The 23,310-nt window shown below is 37.7% G+C and overlaps 2 protein-coding genes and 1 long non-coding RNA gene across 5 annotated transcripts; 2 read left to right on the top strand and 1 right to left on the bottom strand.

Annotated features, from left to right (window-relative positions):
- Positions 1 to 1,052: 1,052 nt before the first annotated feature.
- On the bottom strand, positions 1,053 to 7,151 carry dldh (dihydrolipoamide dehydrogenase). The gene is made up of 14 exons (XM_007246544.4): positions 7,023 to 7,151; positions 5,282 to 5,357; positions 5,073 to 5,152; positions 4,927 to 4,995; positions 4,735 to 4,804; positions 4,368 to 4,468; positions 4,127 to 4,270; positions 3,929 to 4,030; positions 3,651 to 3,841; positions 2,445 to 2,615; positions 2,109 to 2,298; positions 1,880 to 2,017; positions 1,651 to 1,740; positions 1,053 to 1,492 (listed from the first exon to the last, which is right to left on the bottom strand). The coding sequence occupies exons 1-14, from the start codon at positions 7,059 to 7,061 to the stop codon at positions 1,427 to 1,429; spliced, it is 1,527 nt and encodes a 508-aa protein (XP_007246606.1). The 5' UTR covers positions 7,062 to 7,151; the 3' UTR covers positions 1,053 to 1,426.
- A 7,972-nt stretch (positions 7,152 to 15,123) lies between these two features.
- Positions 15,124 to 18,088, top strand: si:dkey-42p14.3 (EF-hand calcium-binding domain-containing protein 10). The gene is made up of 4 exons (XM_007246625.4): positions 15,124 to 15,301; positions 16,644 to 16,808; positions 17,039 to 17,129; positions 17,960 to 18,088. Exons 1-4 carry the CDS (start codon positions 15,199 to 15,201, stop codon positions 18,000 to 18,002), a joined length of 402 nt encoding a protein of 133 aa, XP_007246687.4. The 5' UTR covers positions 15,124 to 15,198; the 3' UTR covers positions 18,003 to 18,088.
- Positions 18,089 to 19,285: 1,197 nt separating this feature from the next.
- On the top strand, positions 19,286 to 22,834 carry LOC125799022 (uncharacterized). 3 transcript variants are annotated; one of them, XR_007437833.1, is made up of 6 exons: positions 19,286 to 19,494; positions 20,575 to 20,725; positions 21,190 to 21,264; positions 21,756 to 21,876; positions 21,987 to 22,097; positions 22,228 to 22,834. It is a non-coding gene; the product is annotated as an uncharacterized LOC125799022 (long non-coding RNA). The 3 variants fall into 3 exon arrangements; XR_007437832.1 differs by having other exon boundaries at positions 21,190 to 21,256; positions 21,737 to 21,876; positions 22,228 to 22,833; XR_007437831.1 differs by having other exon boundaries at positions 21,190 to 21,256; positions 22,228 to 22,832.
- Positions 22,835 to 23,310: the final 476 nt, after the last annotated feature.

Below are 23,310 nucleotides of genomic sequence, written 5' to 3'. Positions count from 1 at the left end.
AGTTTCAATAAGTAGAATCCGCTATACACTTATTTAAAGTAACAAATACTCTACTATCTAAATCTCACCCTAATATCAGCAACTATATTAACTTGAGCTCAGTCTATAAAAAAAGACTTCAGTTCAAGCTTAACATGGAAGCTTATTCAGTGTTATTTAGCACATTTTTACTCTTTTATATCCTGTTTAGGTGAAACAGAATGTAAAATGAGAAAAAAAATTAAAATAAAACTGTAACAGTCAACATTTGTAAAAGTCCAATATATAAATACAAATGTTATCAACCGCTTATCAATGTGATGAGATAACCCTGTGTTTAAACAGGGTTTTGCTGCACTAGCTATAAAAGAAGTGTCAATCTCTAAACTTCTAAAGGTCAAAATTATATTTTGGTAAAAATCACATTTTCCTCCTCACCAGCAGTTAACCAGCCAATACATGTTTTTTTTAATGTGAAGCATGATTACTTAATTTTGCACAGCAAATATGAGAATAATGTAGCTAATTTAAGATAAACATATATTTGTTAAGCTGTGTAGCTTCAGCACTAAAGTAACAACATTTGAAATCACATCTGACTGGTCGTCTGAATCACATCTGAGGTGAGCAAGATAATGTAAAAAATAATATGTTCTTCCTAACTGTTCCTTTAGTACACAAATACAATTTTATGGTAAAACAAAAAATAGAAATAACCACAAAGAAATACATTTACATGGTCAAAATTCTGTTCTTTCTTGTGCTTGGGTAGCAGAAACTTTGATTCTCTAAAACTTTCAGTGCACACTAAACCATTCAGAACACTAAAAACATTTACAAATAGATTGAACTTGACACACATCAATCCAACAATGAGATGTTACTTAAAAATGTCACTTTACATATCTGATTGTGTCAATCAGACTAGTCAGACTGAGAAATATCACCTCAGGACAAAAAGAAATACACTAAAAACCTGGTGCGGGAGGCAGTGAACAGCAGCCTGACTGTTGTCATTATTTACTCAAACACTGGGTTTACAAATAGCAAAAATAATTCACACATTCCCATACTGAAATACATCTTATTTATTTTATTATTTTTCTTTCACCATATCTTGTTTTCATTTGCCTTGATTTCCTCTTTACTACTTTGGGGTAATGCGACTCTTGCTGTTTGCATCTGTACTTGACTCAATACATTTAGGTACAACTGTAATACAAACATTATAATGAATCACTCATTTCATGAGTCAAACTCTCAGTCAGTCCATCATAAGACCCAAAACCCTTTATTAGAACATTTAAATAACATACTAAATGTAAGTGTAATGTATGCATGAGGGATTCTCCTGAAAGCTCAAGGTGGAGGATCTCCAAAATGTGCGTAGTGAAAGTTCCAAAACCAGTCATGAAGCAGACGATATATACAGGTATCTTACGAGGATCTAGAAATTGATAGCTTTTCCAAACGAAGCAGCAAGGTTGGCTTCTCTGAAGGCCTCTGAAACCGTCTGGAAAGAGAGACATTAGAGTTAACCAGCCTGTAAGGTTAGAAAAAAGCTAATTTTTTTGATATACTTGTATTATTTTAAACTGTGTTTCCATATGAACAGATGTAAATGCAGCAGCAGAAAATAAACCAAACATCTTGTTTGTCAGAGAAACTTACTGGATGGGCATGGCAAACTCTTGCAACATCTTCACAAGATGCTCCGTATTCCATAGCAAGTGCAGCCTCGTTGATCATCTCACCAGCCCCCTACACAGAAAAAGTATTTATCAACAACACTTTGTAATAGTTCAACTGCACAAATGGACACGTTTATTAAGCAGACATTTCCACTTCAAAAGTAGTGTGGTTATTTAGTAAGGTTATTTAGTGTCTTTTTGCCACTCACTGATCCCAGGATGTGAGCTCCCAGCATTCTGTCGGTCTCTTTGTGACTCAAGATCTTCACCATGCCGTCTGTATCAGCATTAGTCTTTGCTCTGCTATTGGCAGCAAAGGGGAATTTGCCTATTTTGTATGGAACTCCCTGCAGAAAGAGGGAATTCAATCCTGTTGTAAATTAAAAGGCACAGCAGAGTATGTGGGAAAAGAGAGAAAGGGGAAAATGTATAGCTCACCTCCTCCTTAAGCTGCTCTTCATTTTTGCCCACCCAGGCCACTTCAGGGTGTGTGTAGATGACGGATGGAACACAGTTGTAATCAATGTGAACGGCTCCTCCTGCCATGCCCTCCACACAAATAATGCCTTCGTCCTCTGCCTTGTGAGCCAGCATGGGTCCAGCCACCACATCACCAATTGCATAAATGCTACATTCAGAAAATGATACTGACTGTAAAACTGTCACCTTAAAATGACATTTAATTTCTGAATATACATAATACGCAATTGCTAGTCTGCACACAATTACTATATATATACACAGTAATATATACAGTATAAAAAACTACTTTACCTGGGCACTTTGGTCTGGAAACGATTATTGATGGGAATCCGACCACGGTTGTCCAGTTCAATACCAACTGCCTCCAGCCCAAGGCTTTGTGTGAAAGGGCGACGGCCAATGCATACCAACAGAACATCACAGGTAAGGGTCTCGTTCTTGCCTCCAGCAGCAGCCTCCACTCTGAGAACACAAAAGACTGGCATGATAAAAGCTCACAATCTTGTAGAACATTACATTATATTAGAAGTACAACCAGCATTATTATGAATCATGTTATTTAAAACAAACCCACTAAATCTAACTTCAAATAAAGCTACAAAAAACTACATTTCCACCAACAGAAACCCTAAAAGCAATCGTACACTAGACATGCTGCATCACACAATTAAGTGGTAAAATGAGAGAGCCATAATGAAAGAGGTTTTTATTGAAGACTTTAGGGCAAACAAGCTGACATTTCATGAAGTCAAAATAATTTTTATTATCTAATAGGTTTAGTTTGTTAATCAACTTCTTTATACTTTCTTACCACAAGTTTATAAGCAAGCAAAACTTGACCCCAATAAATTATACAAAGAATAACTTTTGAAACATTGCATTTCGTGTAAACAAAGTCAAAAGTCTAATGTTATTGACTTTTTGTGGTATTAATTTATATCTGAATTTATTTATAATTTATATCTTTATATATTGTGGTATCTCTTCTCACTTGCCTACAACCTCCCTCATGCTTTCAATGTCTGACTGCCATTGTACAGTGTTCACTCTGTAAATCACTCTCCTATCTCAGTCTGTTTGTTCTTCTATTTAATCTGTCCACATACTCTCTTGTATTCTTGTGTTTTTGTTGCTCTTGTTGATTGTAGTGTGTGTTCTATGTACCCTGTACTGTAAGCGTCTTTGGGTTCTTGATAAAGCGCTATATAAAAATAAAGAATTATTATTATTTATTATTATTAATTTGGTTTGGATATTCTGTAATAATTAAAAACAAAATCCTAAATGGCATAAAGAATGAAGCTAAAGAATTACACTATGCTTAAAAGTCCTTAAGCACCGTGTGTGCACCTCCATAGTGGTTTTAAATATTTTGAAACTGTAAGGCGTGTCCTTGTACAAGACCTTAAAGTCAGACCATAATGAAAATACCGTCTCTTCACAGATGGCTGAGGCGTAATTTGTCAAGAAAGGATTTCGAACACTGCCGTAACTTACGCAACATCAATCTTTCCATCTGGCCTCTTGTTGGCACCCATGACCTTGGTGCCAAGCTTGAACTTCATGCCCTGTTTCTGAAGAATACGCTGGAAGTTTTTGGAGACTTCCATGTCGATGCCCATTCCACCCACATGTCCCAAGAACTCCACTGCTGTCACTTTGGAGCCCAGCCTCTGCCATACTGAGCCCTGAAAAAAGTTCAACAACATATTTTTAAAAGTTCATAATCATTTTGCTTTCAGTTATACAGGTACCCATGTTTATGTCCTACCCACCAACTCTACTCCAATCACTCCAGCTCCAATAACAATCAGCTCCTCTGGGACTTTCTTGAGGGACAGTGCCCCTGTAGAGGACACCACATTTTCCTCGTCAATCTGTAAACACAGAAAATGTTACAAGTTACATTCAAAAATAAACTATCTTTATATCAAGTCATCAAAAAGCAGTGCATCTATGAAGCAGTAAGCAACCTCGATTCCTGGGAATGGAGTGACCTCTGATCCTGTAGCAATCAGGATGTTTTTGGTGTTAATAACTTGCTCACCACCATCTGCAGTCTTTGCAGTGACCTGATTTTTACCAGTAATCATTCCAAACCCACTGACATGAGTAACCTAGAGATATCGAAAAGATAACATATCACATAACTGGTTTAAACAAAGTAAATCCAATCTGTCATATTTCATAGATCATTTTTGTTTACAAACTCACCTTATTTTGTTTAAATAAGTGAGCTATGCCTCCAGTCAATGCCTTGACTGCACCACTCTTCTGTGCCATCATCTTCTCCAGGTTTAGGGAAATACCCTGGACTAAAAATGTTAATAAAAAAAGTAATGGGTTGATATTATGAAATTAAAAAGTTTTAAAAAGGTTTTAACTTTCTCTACCTTTGACTTGCAATTAGAAATTTCATTAAAAAACATTTTTAATCAAGACCTTATGGAGGTTAATGACCGTCGTTGATTAAATAAAAAATAGGTATTGCTTAAGGCATGCCACGTTACTATCTTTAGAATCCCTGGTTATTTGCTGTTTACCAAACAGATCAAAGTATAGTTGTATATTTTGTACTTACTTTCAATGCCTCTACTTTCAAAGTCCTTTCCATGAGCCAGGTGATACAGATAAGAGTTGTTTAACAGGGCCTTAAAAATACAACACAAAAGTCAGCCAAGGACTTTTCAATACACAAGTGTAGAATTTGAATAATAACTTGACAGGTTTGTCTGTGATGAATGCATTTAAACAGCTTAAAAATATAAAATACCTTTGAGGGGATGCAGCCCACATTTAAACATGTCCCTCCAAGGGTGACATTCTTTTCCACACACACTGTCTGCAAGAGGAGGCAATGTTAGTTATCCACAAAATCGTTACATATTTTGTAATATGCAAGAGGATACTGGCCGTTACCTTGAAACCAAGCTGTGCAGCTTTGATTGCGGCTACATATCCTCCAGGCCCAGAGCCAACAACTGTTACATCAGCATCAACTATGAGTTGAAACATTAGAATTTGTTTTATAAATAGATAAAATTGGAATTGCAAGCTTTTAAAACAATAACATAAGTTTATGAAAACACAACAGTAGTGTTTATCTGAAACAGCGGAGTTAGTCTTACTTGGGGCTTTGTCTGCATACGTTCTCACAGATAATGCTGTGGCTCCATGCAACTTGCAGGGCAGGTGTTGTCCTCGCTATAACAGAAAAGTAAATTAATAAATAAATACATTAGAAATATCAGGAAGAAAGTGAACATATTACAGCAACATCAAGGCACACAAAAGTAAGAACAGCAAAACCATGGGGACAAAACAAAAATCATTATATTTGGATGTGACCTAAAAGAGCACATAGTAAAGCATGTGTCACACACCCTTTAAAATCTGTGTAAAGTTCTATAAAGCTCTATGTCCATCATTTAATTTAATGAAGTTCTTAAGGGACACATACTGAGCATCACTACAGGGCAGTGTGTAAATCTGTGTTTGTTCATCTGACCTTATTTATGGAATGTAGGAGTGCTGGGTTAGTGCTGGAGATAAAAGTAGCTCATTTAAAAATGTAATTTTGAGCTTCTACAGGTCCGTTCCAACCATTTTAATAATTTAAACGCTACAATTAAAAATATTTTATGATCCATATAACTAGTTCTGACCTAATACCCACAGTAAGAGAAAACAATGAACGAGCTGCTGTCAGAATTTATCTGACTCAATTTTCAATTTGGCCTCAATATTCAGAAATGGTGTGGGCATTTATGGGCTAAATAACCCTATTAAAATAATCCAAACAATACAAATACAAAGTTATACATTGCTGTATGGTATCCCAAATTATACAGAGAGGAGGGTTTCTACGCTATTTAGAATAATAAATGTAAATACCCACAGTGTAAAGTAACAACAATCTATAACTCTTCGCCAAGTATGAAGTATGCAGTATATGTTAAAATGCGTTTATAAAATGAAAGTGCAGGTCACGGGACTGATTAAATCTTCACATCCACTAAGAAATTATAAATTAACAAAACTTCACTTATGGCAGCTAGTGTTCCTTAACTCCTGGAGGGATCCTTCTTCAAACGCACCTGACTCAACTAATCAAGGGTGGATTTTCCAAAAGGTTACACTAATATGATTTAGGTGGTCAAGTGAGCTTCACATTAAGCACTCTCTCCCTCTCTCTTTTCATGTTAGCTTCTTGATGATTAAAAACGTGTGGGAAACGTGTTACTATTCTTATAAGTGATTTCAGAGTGGCAGTGAGCGTGTTAAAGCGAGGAAACCTTTTACACATGCAGGATAGGGTGCCCAAAGTACCAGGATTGAGAAATACTGACTTATGGTAGGACTGTCCATTGCTGGTAACTAGCAATACTACTATTGAGCTATTACATTAAGTCAACGCCACGGAACAACTGCTTGACATCACAGGCAAAAAGGTTGACAACCTAACGTTAGCAAACTAGCTAGCTAACTACATTAGCCAGTAGTTCTCGGGAAATTCTGTTAGTTAGCTAGCTGTTGCCTTAGTTAAGCTAAGTAAATTACTCACACTGACAACTTGTGTCACTGTAAACAAATAAACTCAGGAAACAGCCGAGACTATAACGCTTAGTGTATGAACGCACAGTTTTGAAGTGCCCTGAAACTGCCTCTCTGCCTCTCTCTCGCTACTGTTCATGTAAACTGAGCTAAGGCTAACTTGGCGAGCCTCCATGCTACTGTGCTAACTCGGCCTTCACAGCCCACAACCCGAACGAACACCGCCTCGCTTCTTTATACACATGCACAGTTCTGTCCAGAGACCGCCGTGTCCACTGCAGTGAGGTGCTGCGTTACCCGGTACAGTGTAATTACCGTGGCGAGGGCGCGGTAAAGCTGGTTCCAGCTCTGCATTTTGTCCGTGTCCTGAACACAGATCACAGCTTCACCTACAGCAGCACTCTGCGCGTCCAAGGACTCGGCACTTCGCGCCTGCGCACAACGGCCTCAGCTGAGGAGGCGATCTGTCGCGCGCTAAACGCGTCAAACGTTACTCAATCCAGCTGCATCTGGAGCAGGCCCCCAGCTTTTCCCTTCCAAAACGTGCCACCGGAAGTGTGCTGCTGCTGAGGGATGAGAGGACCATTTGAGCAAAGCTATCCATTCACTTCCATTCATTTCGGGGTGTCTTTGAACCAATAATAAATGTATTTCCAAGCCGTTTTCGATTATGACACGGCCCGTGTTCTTTTCTACAAAGAACAGATTTTCTGTCATTTGATCCATAAGATTAATAATCTGTTCATAGCTTTAGAAAATAACATTTTTATACAACTATGCTAACGATGATGTAAAAAGACAGCGACCCAAAATACCGTGCTGTAATGTTTGGAGAAGTTGCTCCTCAAAAATTTAAAAGTACAGAGCTGATTGAATTAGAGCAGGGTCAAAGTAACCTCTTATTATGCAAATATAATACTACTACTAACAGTTATAATACATTGTAGATAGTAAGATGGTAGTAAATAGAAATAAGATAGACTATGATAATTATAATGTATAGATATAACTGTAATTTATATTACACATTTATTATTCTTATTACTGAGTTTCTAAATGCTTGTTATATAGACAAACTAAGAATATTCTTCAGTAAATCCGTGGACTAATATTGGATATCAGTAATTCTAGTTTTTATCTGCTGTTTATTCAATAAAAGCCCCATTCTGAGACGGAATGGACTGCTGGGCCCGCTTGCTAAGGCGTTGCGCTCCAACTGGGCTATTTTTATTTTGTCCGACGGCGTGCTGTGCCATACCTGGGAGGATACGGCGAACAGGCGGCTCGTTTTTCAGGTGGTGGTACCGGGGGCGCTTAGGGGATTGGTCCTACGGGGAGTTTATGGGTCACCTGGGGCTGGGCACTTTGGTGTCACCAAGACTCTGAAGGGCCTGAGGCAACGCTTCTATTGGCCTGGGTGTAGAACCGACGTGGAACTCTTCGTGCACTGCTGTGACGTGTGCGCTGCCAAGAAGGGCCCCTCGAGGGCTCCCCGCGCCCCTTTTCACCCTTACCAGTGCGGCAGCCCGATGGAGCGGGTGGCCGTGGACGTGCTGGGCCCCTTTCCGGTGACGGACTCTGGAAATCGCTTTGTTCTGGTGGCGATGGACTATTTCACAATGTGACCAGAGGCCTACGCGGTGCCGGACCAAGGGGCGGTCACTACTGCGGATATCCTGGTGCGGGAGTTCTTCTGCAGATTCGGGGTTCCGGAAGAACTGCACAGCGACCAGGGGAGAAATTTCGAGTCGGAGGTCATGGCGGAGGTCTGGCGCATCCTGGGAATCCATAAGACCAGGACGACGCCCCTTCATCCGCAGAGTGACGGACTGGTGGAACGTTTTAACCGCACGCTGGCGGCGCAGTTGGCCATGGTGTCGGACAAGAACCAGCGTGACTGGGACAGGCACCTGCCGGTAGTGCTGCTGGCCTGTCGCTCCGCTGTGCAGGAGACGACGGGATTCACGCTGGCTCTGCTTATGTTCGGGCGCGAACTGAGGACGCCGGTCTCCCTGGCTTTTGGGGCGCCTCCTGACGAGGGCGGGTACGCTTCGGACACGCCCACTTTTGTCTCGGACCTTATGTCTTCGCTGGAATTAGCACACCGTCTAGCGCGCTCCAACCAGTCTGCTGCCGGACAGAAGCAGAAGCGTGCATACGACACGCGCCGCTTTGGGGACCCGTTGGCGGTGGGGGCGAGGGTTTGGATATATAACCCTCAGCGGAAGAAGGGACTGTGCCCGAAGCTCCAGTCGGCCTGGGTGGGTCCGTGCTTGGTGCTGTCCAGGCTGGGGGAGGTGGTGTATAAGATCCGGTGGGGCAGACGCACTGATTGTGCACCGTGATAGGCAGGCCCCCTATAGGCCGAGACTGTCGGACACTGTGGACGGTGGTGCGGAGCCTGCCGGCCTTGCACGCGTGCCTGACCTGAACTCTGGCTCTTCGGAGCCGTTGGCAGGCGGTGCCGTGCCCGGCCCCTCCAGGCTGCCGCGGGCGCGGATGCCGCCCACCCGCCTTAATGACTTTGTTTGCGACTGATTGTAAAAAAAAAAAAAAAAAAAAAAAAAAAGTTCTGTTGTACATGGGGTTTGTGTTGGGTTGGTGGGGTCGCCGGGACGGCTGACCCTTGGGAGGGGGGCTATGTGGCGGCTCTGGGTTGTGTGTGTGGCCGCCTGCAGGCATGTTTCTGTTCTCCTGTGTGCGAGGATGACAGGGGTGGGGCATCTCCCTTGGGAGGGGGTATGCAGAGAGGGTGGGCACCACTCTGGATCTGCCATCTGGGAGACACACAGCTGGGTTGGTGGACTTTGGGCTAGTTGAGCTCAGTGGGTTAATGGTTTTAGCTCTCCTAGTCTTGTTAAAGACTATAAGTGAGTGGCAAGCCTGTTCAATAAAGGAGCTGTTGAGCATTTAGCATGAGTCTCACGGGTCTTCCTTTCTCTTCCACGCCACAATATACTGTCAATGATATGGAGCCTCACACAAAATAAAAGCTAAACTAATGATAATCCTACACACTCCACTCTGATTAAAGAAAACAACCAAAACAAACAAGCAAGTAGCGCGCACATTTAAAACCGCAGCACCAAAACCTTAATTTTATGTTAAAAATAAATTCATGACTCTAAATTAATTGTGTTATTGTTCTGTAGCCCTCAGCTTTCAGACATTCAAAATGTGATTTGGTGGGCTGAGGTAGACCTACCATATGCCATGTTTGTATTAGACATTTGGATCTAATAAGGTGGCTTTTAAAACAAATATGGATTCAAGATATTTATTGTCACGTCACAGAGTACAAGTGTACAGGTAAGTGAAGAACTTGGGTGCAGGTTCCCACCAGTACGCTGAGATATTAACGACAGAGTAGAATAATAAAATAAAACAGAAATATGCAGTTACAACTTAAACAGTATACACAGAACACACAATAATTACACTAAAGGCATATGGTATTGCACTGTAGATATACATTAATATGACTAAAAATAAAACTATACAATGCTATATACATGTGGTAATATCTGAGTATGTATTTGGAGATTTGTCAGTGTATCAGAGATTGTCCAGTATGTGACAGAGTAGCTATAAACAAAGTGCAGGAACAGAATGAGTTGTGTGGGTTATACAGGGTGCAGAGTGCTGTATATGGGATAAGTATGAGAAAGTCAGATAGATGTAATGTGAAGTAAATTAAAGTAAAGCGTGCTAGAGTTTGTATGAAATGGCAGTGGGATGGGATTTTCTAAATGATCTGGAATACTGTATGTGCAAGTGACTTTTCTCATGTTGACATGTTTGCCCTGTGCTTTCCTTTTTGAAACTTGAATGTCTAATGTTTAAGCAGCTTTTAATAAAAATATTAGTTCCATGTTGTTTCATTTGGTATAACTGGGATTCCGCAATACTAACCTAAAATAATGTCACAGTATTTCAGGTAATTCTTGCAATAACAGTATACTTGGCAACATAACAAAACATTAAATTAAAAATATAATAATTTAAAGAACACACTACTGCAACAAATTTCATATTAAATTTTATTTGGCTTTATTATTGAATACGATATGCAATATGATATGCATAGTATGTGGAATAAAAAAGTGTTTTCCTTTTGAAACAAACAGCTAAAATGTTGTACCCTGATGGCCCATTTGGCCCTAATATAATATCACAATATTTCTGAGTTTTCTTGCACTAAAAATATTCAATAATTTTGGCAATATTATTGCGTACAACTGCATGGTGTGAAGGATTGTTGCTTCTTATTTCTGGTCATTTGTAAAGAAAAAATGAATATTAAAGTTGTATTTAAACAGATTGTTTTTGTATTGTATCAAAACTTTATTGGTTGTCTACCATGATAGTATTGTTTTGTATATAGAATGCTAAATACAGCCTTATGCCTAATCAGCTATATGTAAGATTTGTGTTTTGGAAAAGTCTTAGTTTAGAAAGTATGGTCCAATATTTCAAATTCCAAACTTGCCATTTTTTTATTATACATGTTAATGAATCTGTAGCTCTTCAGACCAGAGCACACTGAACAAATAACCAGGCTAGCTATTGTTTGATTATAAAATTCAAGAAAAAAAAAATAGATGCATATTGTTGTATTTTATTAAGAACACGGTAACACTTTATAATACTGTTCCATAGTTAATAGGTAACTAAGCAGGAACTAAGCAGTAACTAATTAATAGTGCTGCATTAACACCTAAATATTTTCTATTAACTACCAGGGAGTACTGAATAATTACTCAGTAGATAGTACTGAACTAATGATTATAGTAGTTCACTAATAACTCCACAATAATTACTGAGACTTACATATCTCCCAGAGAACTACTTACTAATTATGTCTCCTTTATAATAACTATTCATTAATTTCTGCTCAAATCAACATTAATTACTGAAAACCGTTACATCCCACCTGGATCTATAGATCTAAATCAGGCATATTTGAGTTAAATGCATATTAATTGAAAGCATTTTTGAATTAAGCAAGTGACACCATTTGTAGTAGTGGTAACCTTAATTACCTTATTATCCTCAGTTCCTTCCAAATATTAGCAACATATAGTAAAATACTTAGTGTGTATTACTCTGCTTAACCATAATTTTTGGAAGAAAAAAACAACATTATAACGTAATATTATTGCATAGAAGACATTGATGAAAGTTCTCCAGAAGGCACCTAAGACTCTAATGACTGTAAGACAGTAATAATGTAACAATCATTGCTTTATTATTAGGTATCAGCCTTATAAAAGTGTATCTTCAGCGTTTGCAGTCTCACAGAGTTTTTTTTTTCTCTGCGCACTATTAGGGTAATTACGGTAATTTCACAGCGGACGCAGCTCTCCAGGTCCTTCGTGTAAATTCTCTGCTGTGCTGCTGCTGCTGCTGCTGGAGGAGAGACTGCTGCTTTCATATTTCTGTATTTGATTGAAAATAAACTAGTAATCAAGATATTGAGATCTTTTACAGCTTATTTTACCCCCGGATCAGAGGAGGACTTTGTGGGTTGTTAAACAGCTTTAGGATGTGTGTTAGCTAGCTAAGTTAGCTAGGTTATGTGTGTGTTAGTTAGCTAGTTTAAATGTGTGTTAGTTAGCTAGGTTATGTGTGTTCGTTTGCTAGCTAAGTTAACATTTATGTGTGGGTTAGTTAGCTAGGTTATGTGTGTGTTAGCAAGTTAAATGCGTGTGTGTTAGTTAGCTAGGTTATATGTGTGTTAGTTAGCAAGCTAAGTTAGCTAGGGGAAATGTGTGTGTGTTAGTTAACTAGGTTAAATGTGTGTGTTAGTAAGCTAGGTTAAATGTGTTATTATTATTATTATTATTATTATTATTATTATTATTATTAATGTATATTTCCCTTTATAATACTGTGACATGATCTGCCGTAACTCCTAAAGAAGAACACAGTAACTCCTCAGTAATTAGTAATTAGTTACCATGTTTCTCACTTTATAATACTGTGGTATGATTTGCAGTAACTCCTAAAGAAGAACACAGTAACTCCTCAGTCATTAGTCATTAGTTACCATGTTTCTCACTTTATAATACTGTGGTATGATTTGCAGTAACTCCTAAAGAAGAACACAGTAACTCCTCAGTAATTAGTAATTAGTTACCATGTTTCTCACTTTATAATACTGTGGTATGATTTGCAGTAACTCCTAAAGAAGAACACAGTAACTCCTCAGTCATTAGTAATTAGTTACCATGTTTCTCACTTTATAATACTGTGGTATGATTTGCAGTAACTCCTAAAGAAGAACACAGTAACTCCTCAGTAATTAGTTACCATTTTTCTCACTTTATAATACTGTGGTATGATTTGCAGTAACTGCTAAAGAAGAACACAGTAACTCCTCAGTCATTAGTCATTAGTTACCATGTTTCTCACTTTATAATACTGTGGTATGATTTGCAGTAACTCCTAAAGAAGAACACAGTAACTCCTCAGTAATTAGTAATTAGTTACCATGTTTCTCACTTTATAATACTGTGGTATGATTTGCAGTAACTCCTAAAGAAGAACACAGTAACTCCTCAGTCATTAGTAATTAGTTACCATGTTTCTCACTTTATAATACTGTGGTATGATTTGCAGTAACTCCTAAAGAAGAACACAGTAACTCCTCAGTAATTAGTTACCATTTTTCTCACTTTATAATACTGTGGTATGATTTGCAGTAACTCCTAAAGAAGAACACAGTAACTCCTCAGTCATTAGTAATTAGTTACCATGTTTCTCACTTTATAATACTGTGGTATGATTTGCAGTAACTCCTAAAGAAGAACACAGTAACTCCTCAGTAATTAGTTACCATTTTTCTCACTTTATAATACTGTGGTATGATTTGCAGTAACTCCTAAAGAAGAACACAGTAACTCCTCAGTCATTAGTAATTAGTTACCATGTTTCTCACTTTATAATACTGTGGTATGATTTGCAGTAACTCCTAAAGAAGAACACAGTAACTCCTCAGTAATTAGTTACCATTTTTCTCACTTTATAATACTGTGGTATGATTTGCAGTAACTCCTAAAGAAGAACACAGTAACTCCTCAGTCATTAGTAATTAGTTACCATGTTTCTCACTTTATAATACTGTGGTATGATTTGCAGTAACTCCTAAAGAAGAACACAGTAACTCCTCAGTAATTAGTTACCATTTTTCTCACTTTATAATACTGTGGTATGATTTGCAGTAACTCCTAAAGAAGAACACAGTAACTGCTCAGTAATTAGTAATGGGTTACCATGTGCTGCTGTTAACTCCCGAAAAAAGAAGACAGGGACCCCTTATTAATTATCTATGAAGAACACAGGGATGCCTAGTCCGTTATCTAACACAAATATTTATTCATTTAAACATGAATTCCTCCAGAATAAGGATGTAGGACACAACCTAGAGTAAAGCTGTATGTGAGCCATCACTTCTACTGAGCACATCTCCAGGAGGACTGAAGAAGAGCACAGGTTTAGAATAAACACCTGTAACACACTGACAGAACATTACAAAAATGGGGGTTAAGCAGACTACTGCACATTTCAGTGTGTCTAACATTTGGAAGATATTGAGCATACTAAGGTAAGTAAGGTTAATATATGATAAGTGGTGTCACTGACTTTAATATCACCACTGATAGAATAACCTGCAGCAGCAGATAAACACACTGATAGAGGCTAGCGGTCCGGCGCTGTGGAATTACCGTAATTACCCTAATAAAAGTCTGTGAGACTGCAAGGCTGAAGATGAACGTTTATAAGGTTGGTGCTTAAAATTAAAGCAGTGACCGTTAAAACAAATGTCTACTATGTAATAATATTAAGTTATAAAGTTTAAGCATTACAACACACTGTAGTTTTTTACTATATGTTGCTAATATTTGGAAGATAATGTTGATAATAAGGTAATTAATGTCACTACTACTACAAATGGTGTCACTGGCTTCAAATATGCCTTTAATATCACCACTGATTAAATAATTGTTTGTGTAGACTGAGTTAGATCTATAGTTCCCCAGGTGGCATGTAAGGGTTTTCAGTATAGTTAATGTTGATTTGAGCAGTAATTAATGAATAGTTATTATAAAGGAGACATAATTAGTAAGTAGTTCTCTGGGAGATATGTAAGTCTCAGTAATTATTGTGGAGTTAATAGTGAACTACTATAATCATTAGTTCAGTACTATCTACTGAGTAATTTCCTGCTTAGTTACCTATTAACTATGGAACAGTATTATAAAGTGTTACCAAGAACACTGTAGATTGTTCCCAACAGGTTCAATACAACAACCACCAGCCACTGTTCTGTTCACTGCCTGGTGTTTTAGTAGATGTGCAGTGTTTTTTATCAGGAAATTACAGTTAAAAACTTTAACGATAACTACAAAATAGCAAGTAAGGCGCACGCCATTATCTAACAGGAGAAGTGTATCCTAGCAACCAAGAGTAACAAGATCCGGTCTGCACGATGTCAACATCGAGAGAGCAAGAGGCAGAGGAATACCTCAACAATCACAGAATTATAGAGTTAATGAAGAATTTAACCAGCATGCTGCTGTTTTATAGACCAGGTGAGATGTTTCTGTTTTTTTGACACGAATAGGGTCTTAAAACTAAATTTCAGCAGAGTCTCTACAAACCACGGCGCAGAAGCTAGCCTCTTATTCACCAGGGTCTTATTCGGATTTCAGGTTCACCTTAAATGTTCGCTGCTGTTGCACTTTCACAACAGTGAAATGCCGCATTTAAGCAAAACACTGTGCAAACGCTTTAAATAATAATAAAAAATAGACTTAATAAGAATGTAAATAGAATAATATAATAAAAGGAAACATAACATAAAATAAGACTTAAGATACAATAGATTGCATCAGACAGTCAAAATCCAAAAGAGGAACAAATATTACTGTGGAGTTTTCCATGACCATGTGAACACAGCATGTAATGTAAAATAAGAAAAAGTCAAATTGCACTTTGGGTGTATTTTCTATATCCTCATTCTTAAGTTCTCTCAAATAACTGTCAGAGTTATTACACAATATATCTGACTTAAAACCCTGAAGAAGAAGAAAATATACACTGCCTGGCCAAAAAAGAAAGTCGTCACCTGGAAGTAAATGATGTGGGTTGCTGCAGTTGGTCAGGTCTGGGTTCAGCAACAGTATGTGCTAAAAGAATGAGGTCCGCTGACTACCTGAATATAGACCAGGTTATTCCATCAGTGGATTTTTTCTTCCCTGATGGCACGGCCATATTCCAAGATGACAATGGTGGGATTCATGGGGCTGGAATTGTGAAAGAGTGATTCAGGGAGCATGAGATCATTTTCACACATTTATTGTTCACCACCAGACCTTAACCCTATTGAGAATCTTTGGGATGTGCTGGAGAAGACTTTGCTCAGCAGTCTGACTCTATCATCATCAATGGGGAAAATCTTGGGGAAAAATTAATGCAACACTGGATTAAAAACAAATCGTGTGACACTGCAGAAGCTTATTGAAACAATGCCACAGCGAATGTGTGTGAAATGTGTTTTAAATAATCAGGCAGTGTATTACCTCCATAACCATGCACCCTGCTAAAGATTCAGCTCAGGACAAGCTAGTGTTCCAGAGAAAACATACCCTATGCTAGTTAACGAGCTAGCCAACCAGCGTTGGGTATGTCTTTTTTCTAGACGACATTGTAATTTTGTGACAATGTAAAAATTCAGGTCCACATTGTAAATCAATACCAATCTATAATCACTAACCTCCCATGCTCACTCTAGTGTGGACTCTATGAGGTCTTAGCTGAAATATAATTTAGCACTGAAGTCTAAGTTAGTTGCACTATATTGAATCATTGACATTCAGACAGTACGTCACCTTTATTTACTCACTTTTTTTATTATCTCATTATTTTCTTAAGACCGACCAAAGGAATTTCTAATATCCCAGCTTGAAAAACTGAAAACATCCAGACTTCATGGTGTTGAGAGTCCGTGTCTGATTGATGAGTCCAACTTGGATGCTGTGTTCGGAATCCTGGATCCAGCAAATCGGGGGTATATCTCTTGTGCCCAGTATAGAGAAGGTACAGAATAATAGCTGTATAATACTGTGTGCTAAAATTATGACAATTACTAATTTTTTATTAAAAGCCTTGTTACTGTTTAATTATTATTTAAATAAAGGATACTTACTGCCTAGCTCTTACAAAAACCCTTAAAATATTAGGCCAGTTTGCTTTCATGGGCCTAATACAATACATATGTTGGTTAACATTATACTGATTTATGTAAAAAGTAAAACATGTCTTTACAGCAATGATGACACTTGGTATCAAGGATTTCAGCGAGTACACTGAGGATCTGGAAACTGACAGAATATCACGGGAAACATTTAAAAGAGAAGCGTAAGTGTTTACTTATTTTATTACTTCATAAGTACATAGGAATCGATCTTTACTTTGCAACTCGCTTTAAATCCTATTAAAAGAATCTTATGGGTCAACATTTAACATGAAAATGTGTCAGCTGGTAAAGAATTGGGCAAAATAATTAAATGAAAATGTAAAACATCATGTTAAAGATATAATTTTTTATTAATATAAAGTTCAAATAAACATTTACTTCAACAAACACAATATATACCCCAATAAAAGACAATGTTTTTCTCATTCTCTACTGCAGTTTGTAAGGAAATATGGATATCAGAGTACAGAGTATCACAATATTCTTATATTATATTATAATATTATATTATACGCTAGCCTTCTCACAATCTGGAGGATAAATATAATCAAACAGACTTCTTGTGGACTTCAACTGAGGCCTTTAAAAATGTTAAACATGGGAAAGTCTTATCAAATAACAGATGTCGGAATGTAACAGTCTGATGTAAGGCACACTCCTTTTTCCTTGCTGTGTTAAATTTTCCAGGGTACTTTATCAGGAAAATAAGCTTTTCCTTCGGTTTTTAAATAAACTGGATAAGAATTTGGTGCAGCATCTTCAGACAATAATGCAAAGACAAGAAATGTACTATTGAAGTACCAAATTTCTTGGTAGATGTTTATCTTGCATGCTTTAGTGTGCAATTTTTCTGTCCTCTATATGAATAAGAAAGTGACAGAGAGAGTGAAGTGAGAGCAAGAAGGAAAATTTCAAGCTAGCTTAAGTTAATAATTAAATTAATGCTTAAGATACCAGTGTTTTTAGAATATATTTTTTACTTTTTTTCCAGGAAGGAAGGTCTTCTCAGAGGTGCAGCAACATCCCAGATGTAATTCTATTCTCTCAAATTCTTGTGGCTATAATCACTGTCATTTATAGGAAAGAGATTTTTTGTTTTGCAATAAATGCTTAATCCTCAGTGCAAGTGTGAAAGTTGTCTTCTTGCTGCGCAAAGAGAAACAGCATTGAATGGTTGGGTACATCATAATTATTTGATGTGGTACTGTAACACTGCCGCAGGGTATTTATATAAGAGAGAAACACAAACTGGTTTTCTACCAGTGAAGTAACACTCTCTGCTTATTAGGAAATTAGTTATTTATGACCATACCTTTGTTTTAAATAGTACTTCTGTAAACCAAACCACTTACAGACACTGTCCCCATTTCAAACAAATAGTGGAAGTGCTAATGCTACATTTGGGTCATTATCAGAATACTGTGCCTGTAACACTGGAGTCTCAGAACTTTTATAGGGGGGAACAATATTTTGAGAGATAACAAATCATTTTCCCAGTTTAATGTCCCCTTTTTACCACCTCATGCCATAACTGCACAACAGGGTGGACAATTTCTAAAAATATTTTTATTACCACAACATTTTACCACAAGTTGTGCACCTTTAGCTTTATCTTAACTTAGTATGAAGACAAAGTGAAATATTAAGCAAAATGAATATTAATTGCAGGACATTCTGCAAGCATCATTAGTCCTTACGGAGAGGGAAAAAACTGAGACTACAATAAAGGAAGAAAAAGGTAAATAAGCATAAATTGGTATATAAAAGACAGCCAGGCCACTGACTAACAAACACAAATATAGCTAGCTAACTTTTTCAAGTTCCCCCTTAAATGGTGCAACAGATGGTAGGGGCTGCACCATTTAAGGTGAAACGGAAAAATAAAATAAAATAAAAGCTCATTTCAGCTCCCCATCACAGAGCAATTAAGGAGTGGACAATAATAATGCACCACCCCCCCTTTCTGAAGACAAACAATGCTCTAAAGTTAAAGCAGCACTAGGTAGGATTTCCTTGATTTTTAATATTTTTAAAGAAGTAAAATTACAGCTTGAAACTCACTGCAGTGCTGTATTGAGGTGTAAAAGGATGAATAACGGTGCTCTTGTGTCTCTCCTCTCCTCTGAGCTCAAACCAGACTCTGTAAGTTTTCCGAGGCGGCCGCGACCAACGCTTGTGAGAACTGCGACCTGCTTTCCAACCTTTAGTTCTAACAGTTCTACAAGGACTACTGGTTCATTCTTTACAAACTAACATACAGACACTCTGTCAGAAGCTGGAAAGAGACCGAATATGTCTGTGAAAGCCAGAAAACGGAGGAGCCGCTCGCTGCAGCCTGTAGGAAGGCGGAGTTGGACATCCAACCCCGCCCACATCCAACTCCGCCCATGTCCAACTCCGCCTTACGTCTAAAGCAACACCCACCTTACGTCCGTCACGAACGCCTACATTTACTCCAGGTAAACAGGAATTGTAGCCGAGAAAGCAGCTAAAGCATCTATCTGATTTATATCTCCGGTTATGGCGGTAAGTACAAATATTGAGTTATTTTTTAAGTTAACAGAGCTATTTTTATAATGTCCTCTTGTTTTTCTATATTATATTTTATGAGTAAACGGTGAGTCGTTGATACGCACATGAAGGTTCTACATCGGCGCGTGTACCATGTGGTTTGTTTGCTTCTAGCTAGTCATATTGCCGTTTTTTTTGATGGATTCTAATGCAGAATTGCACCCAGTCTTGTCTAATTCAAACTTTAGTTATCTTACCTTCTGTTTTATGGGCTAAAATGCTACCAATTAATGGTATCACAGATAAACTCTCATAGCTAGTAGTGAGCTAGGCATCAGTTTTGTTTTTAAGGCATAGCTAGGGGTTATAGTCAGCTAACCTAAAAAACTGTTTAAACTGTCTATACAAGAAGTTAATTGGCTAACAAGATAGCAAGATAATCTAGCTAACTAAAATTGGTTCAAAGTCTTAGTCATACAAATAAATATTTGAAGATATCAATGCTTAATCCTCCTATTTAATTTGTCAGGAATAGCAATGGTATTCCCGGGTTAATTTGACCTGGTTCATTTTTAATTATCCAACATATTTCTGAAACCAAAATAATCCTAACCAGAAGAGTAAATATTTAATAACTAACTCCATTGCTGATTGTTCTATCAACATTTAGTACAATAGTGTACAATAGAGGTAATAGTTCAATTAGGATAATTCACTTGTTTTTCCATTTTAAAAAATCTTACTTTTTTTTTGTTTTACTACTTTGTTACTTTTAAACGACCAACACAATATTTTTACATATAAATGAAACATAACATTACAATTTCGTTTTAGTTTCAGTTTTTGCAGGGGGTTGTTGCAAATATGAAATTAACCATTTTCATGTTATATGTTAATTGTACAAATAAAGCTGAAGACGTTTCATACAGAAAAAATACTTTTACTATCTTACTAAATGGATCAATTTGACCCGTAACGTAACAGGAGGGTTAAGTCGATGCACATTTATTACCTTTGTACTGAATGTAGTTACAATTAATGTGCACCGATATAGTAATTGTAAGCTCATGTGTTTTGTTGCTTTCTGTTTTACAGCATCCAACACATGTCCAGGCCACTCCTGACCCTTCACGGTTTGGCCAGTGTGGTGTTTTCAAATGCCCCTGCTTCAGTTTTGACACTGACCAGCGATTTAATAACAGCCTACATCTACAAAACCATATCAAACAAGCAGTCGAGAATAACGGTATGGGGAAGTATTTCTTTAAACAGAGAGAGAGATATTGATTTCATTGGCTATAACAAATAAACATGTAAATGTAATATCAACAAATGCACTTACATCTTACACTCAATTGATGGGCATAATGAGTTGAAGAATATTAATATTTATAGGCTTAATTGCATGTTGTGTGCATTTTGGTCTTACAGTTTCCTTCATCTCTAAACTGCACACCTACAGCACACTTTTATTGTGTCTATTGCAGCCATACAATACTATGCAAAGACCAGTTCAGACATCATGTATCTCTGTGCAGCAGTGCAACCAAGACCACTATAGCAGAAGTGTTTAATCCACAGACTGTTGCTACTTCTGATGCACGTCCAGCTCCCCCTCTGCCAGCTACTCCTGATACACCTTCTCCCAGTTCTGGTCTTGCTTCCTCTGTGCATGGTATTAATTATATTAATTATTATATTTTCTCTCAGGAAAGTTCAGCGTGTTGAACGTGTGACTGATGAAGGAGATAGAATGGGCAACGTCTCCTTTGAACAGGTGTGAGGGTGTGGATGTGTGTTTTTTTTTATTTCGGGTTAATTTAACTGGGCCATTTAAAATGTTTTACTGTTGTGGTTTGTTTTCAAAAGTCTGAATTGGGCTGAAAAGATAAGTTGACATTATTTGAAATTTCGACTTGACCTAGTGTTGACTAGTCATTTCAAGGGCATTTGAAGCCCATAAGCTATTGGAGTGCTATCATTTTAAAGGGATAGAAAAGCAGAGAGCTGTTTTGTTACGTTAAGGCAGAGATTAGTCAACAGAATGACGCTGACTACAGTCTTCAGGCAAAAATGCTAGCCATTCCTACAGTAATCAGAGATTGGGGATATGATTGAAATAATAAGTGCCAACTCAGATTAATAGAATACCAAAATAGTAATTGGTTGCAGCCTTAGAATGTTATCTGGTCATTTTTTTCAATTACTATAATTTTCATGAATCAAAATCTACATGCTTCTATAATGTTTTTCACAGATGCCCCTTATTCTCATAGATACAGTTCTGGAAGAGGGTGACAAAGCTTTTTTAAAGCTGTCACTGGTTTGTCGTCTCTTCCGGGACATTGTTTGGACAACAATCATTCCGGGCCCGGGCACATTTCGAGTGGCTTGACAGTAAGCATGATATTTCAGTACAGTTAAGATGTTTGTTTTCCCTTAGAAAAGGAATTACACTCACTGATTTTAAAATCATTTTAAAATTCTTGATTTTTTTAAACCTACAGGTGTAGTGCCATGAAAACATCACAGTGCTGCATGTAAAGACGAGTTTCGCAGGATGTACGAACTGCAGTGCTGCCAGAACTGTCAAGAAACTTATAAAGACTGCATACTGGGTATGTTTGTTCTAAATAAATTTTGATAATTTTTTCCTGAGGTCAGAAATTGGTACGTCAATATATTTAAGGTATTGGGGCTTGAGAGATTGTTACTTTGTGAAAGTGTGTGCTTTTACTTATATTACAGGCTACGTTGGGCATGGGAGACGAGGGGAGCTTGTGGCATTTTACAGCGAAAACGAGCACCCTGGATTCTGCAGCCAGCTTCATGAGTGGCTGGGTGTGTGAGTGGCTGGGTGTGTGAGTGGCTGGGTGTGTGAGTGGCTGGGTGTGTGAGTGGCTGGGTGTGTGAGTGGCTGGGTGTTGCATTTTTAAATAAAGACTTCTGTATTTGTTTGACCAAAGCATGTAACCAAACATTTTAAAGGCTAGTGTGCCAATAAATGCCAATAAAGATATTGTATTAGCTTGGACAAAGTGTTTGTAAATGGAGTTAATTTCCCTGGGAACTACTGTCAGCCATACAAAATTGGGAGAGGAGAAGCAGGAAAGGGATATTATTATTATTATTATTATTATTATTATTATTATTATTATTATTATTATTGACAAAATAGCTATGTATACATACATTTTTAATTTCTGAAACCACAGCATTTGATATATTGTACTCTATCGTTATACACTATCCAGCATACCATTATTACCACCTGCTTGTTTCTGCTTCTATTATTCTTTTTTTAGCTCCAATTAGCATCTAGGACACTTTAGTTGCATAATGGTTTACTGGTGTATAATATACAATAGGTATAAAACACTGTTCACTCTATTAGACACTTCTACCAACAGCTGCTTTACATTGTGAGTGAAAAGTCAGAGACAGAATCTTTAAATCTGTTGCTGCACAGTTTGTTGCTCATCTCTGCAAATTCTTCATCAGTGCCCATGGGATGCTGCCTACTTGATGCTGAATACAGGACGCTGCCCACATGATGCTGGTTGATGGAGCATTTCCTGTCCAGTAGTGACAATGAGGTGTTTAAATTCTCCAGAGGCACTACTTTGTCGGATCCACTCATACCAACACAGCTCTTAACACCACTATGTCAGTGTCACTGTAGTGTTGTGAATAACCAACAAGCCACATAATAGCTGCTCTGTGGTGGTCCTAAATTGTATGCTATACAGTGCAGCTGTGTCATTCTCATCTGTAATATTTTCAGCACCCTGTTGACAGTGAAGATGCAGAATTACTTCTAATATCATTATT

Source organism: Astyanax mexicanus, chromosome 2 (genome assembly GCF_023375975.1).
Source record: "Astyanax mexicanus isolate ESR-SI-001 chromosome 2, AstMex3_surface, whole genome shotgun sequence".
In the NCBI taxonomy this organism is placed as follows: Eukaryota; Metazoa; Chordata; class Actinopteri; order Characiformes; family Acestrorhamphidae; genus Astyanax; species Astyanax mexicanus.
Note: the sequence above shows the minus strand (reverse complement) of the source record. Positions and strands in the feature narration are given on the sequence as shown.

Excerpts from the sequence above, each read along its gene's own strand:
- dldh (XM_007246544.4), bottom strand. The coding sequence starts at position 7,061 with ATGCAGAGCTGGAACCAGCTTTACCGCGCCCTCGCCACG. Across the intron at positions 4,805-4,926 it reads TGGGCTGCATCCCCTCAAAG|GCCCTGTTAAACAACTCTTA; the intron begins GTATTTTATATT and ends TGTATTTTTAAG. Across the intron at positions 1,741-1,879 it reads GAGCTCACATCCTGGGATCA|GGGGCTGGTGAGATGATCAA; the intron begins GTGAGTGGCAAA and ends TTTTCTGTGTAG.
- si:dkey-42p14.3 (XM_007246625.4), top strand. The coding sequence starts at position 15,199 with ATGTCAACATCGAGAGAGCAAGAGGCAGAGGAATACCTCAACAATCAC. Across the intron at positions 15,302-16,643 it reads GCTGCTGTTTTATAGACCAG|ACCGACCAAAGGAATTTCTA; the intron begins GTGAGATGTTTC and ends TATTTTCTTAAG. Across the intron at positions 16,809-17,038 it reads TTGTGCCCAGTATAGAGAAG|CAATGATGACACTTGGTATC; the intron begins GTACAGAATAAT and ends ATGTCTTTACAG.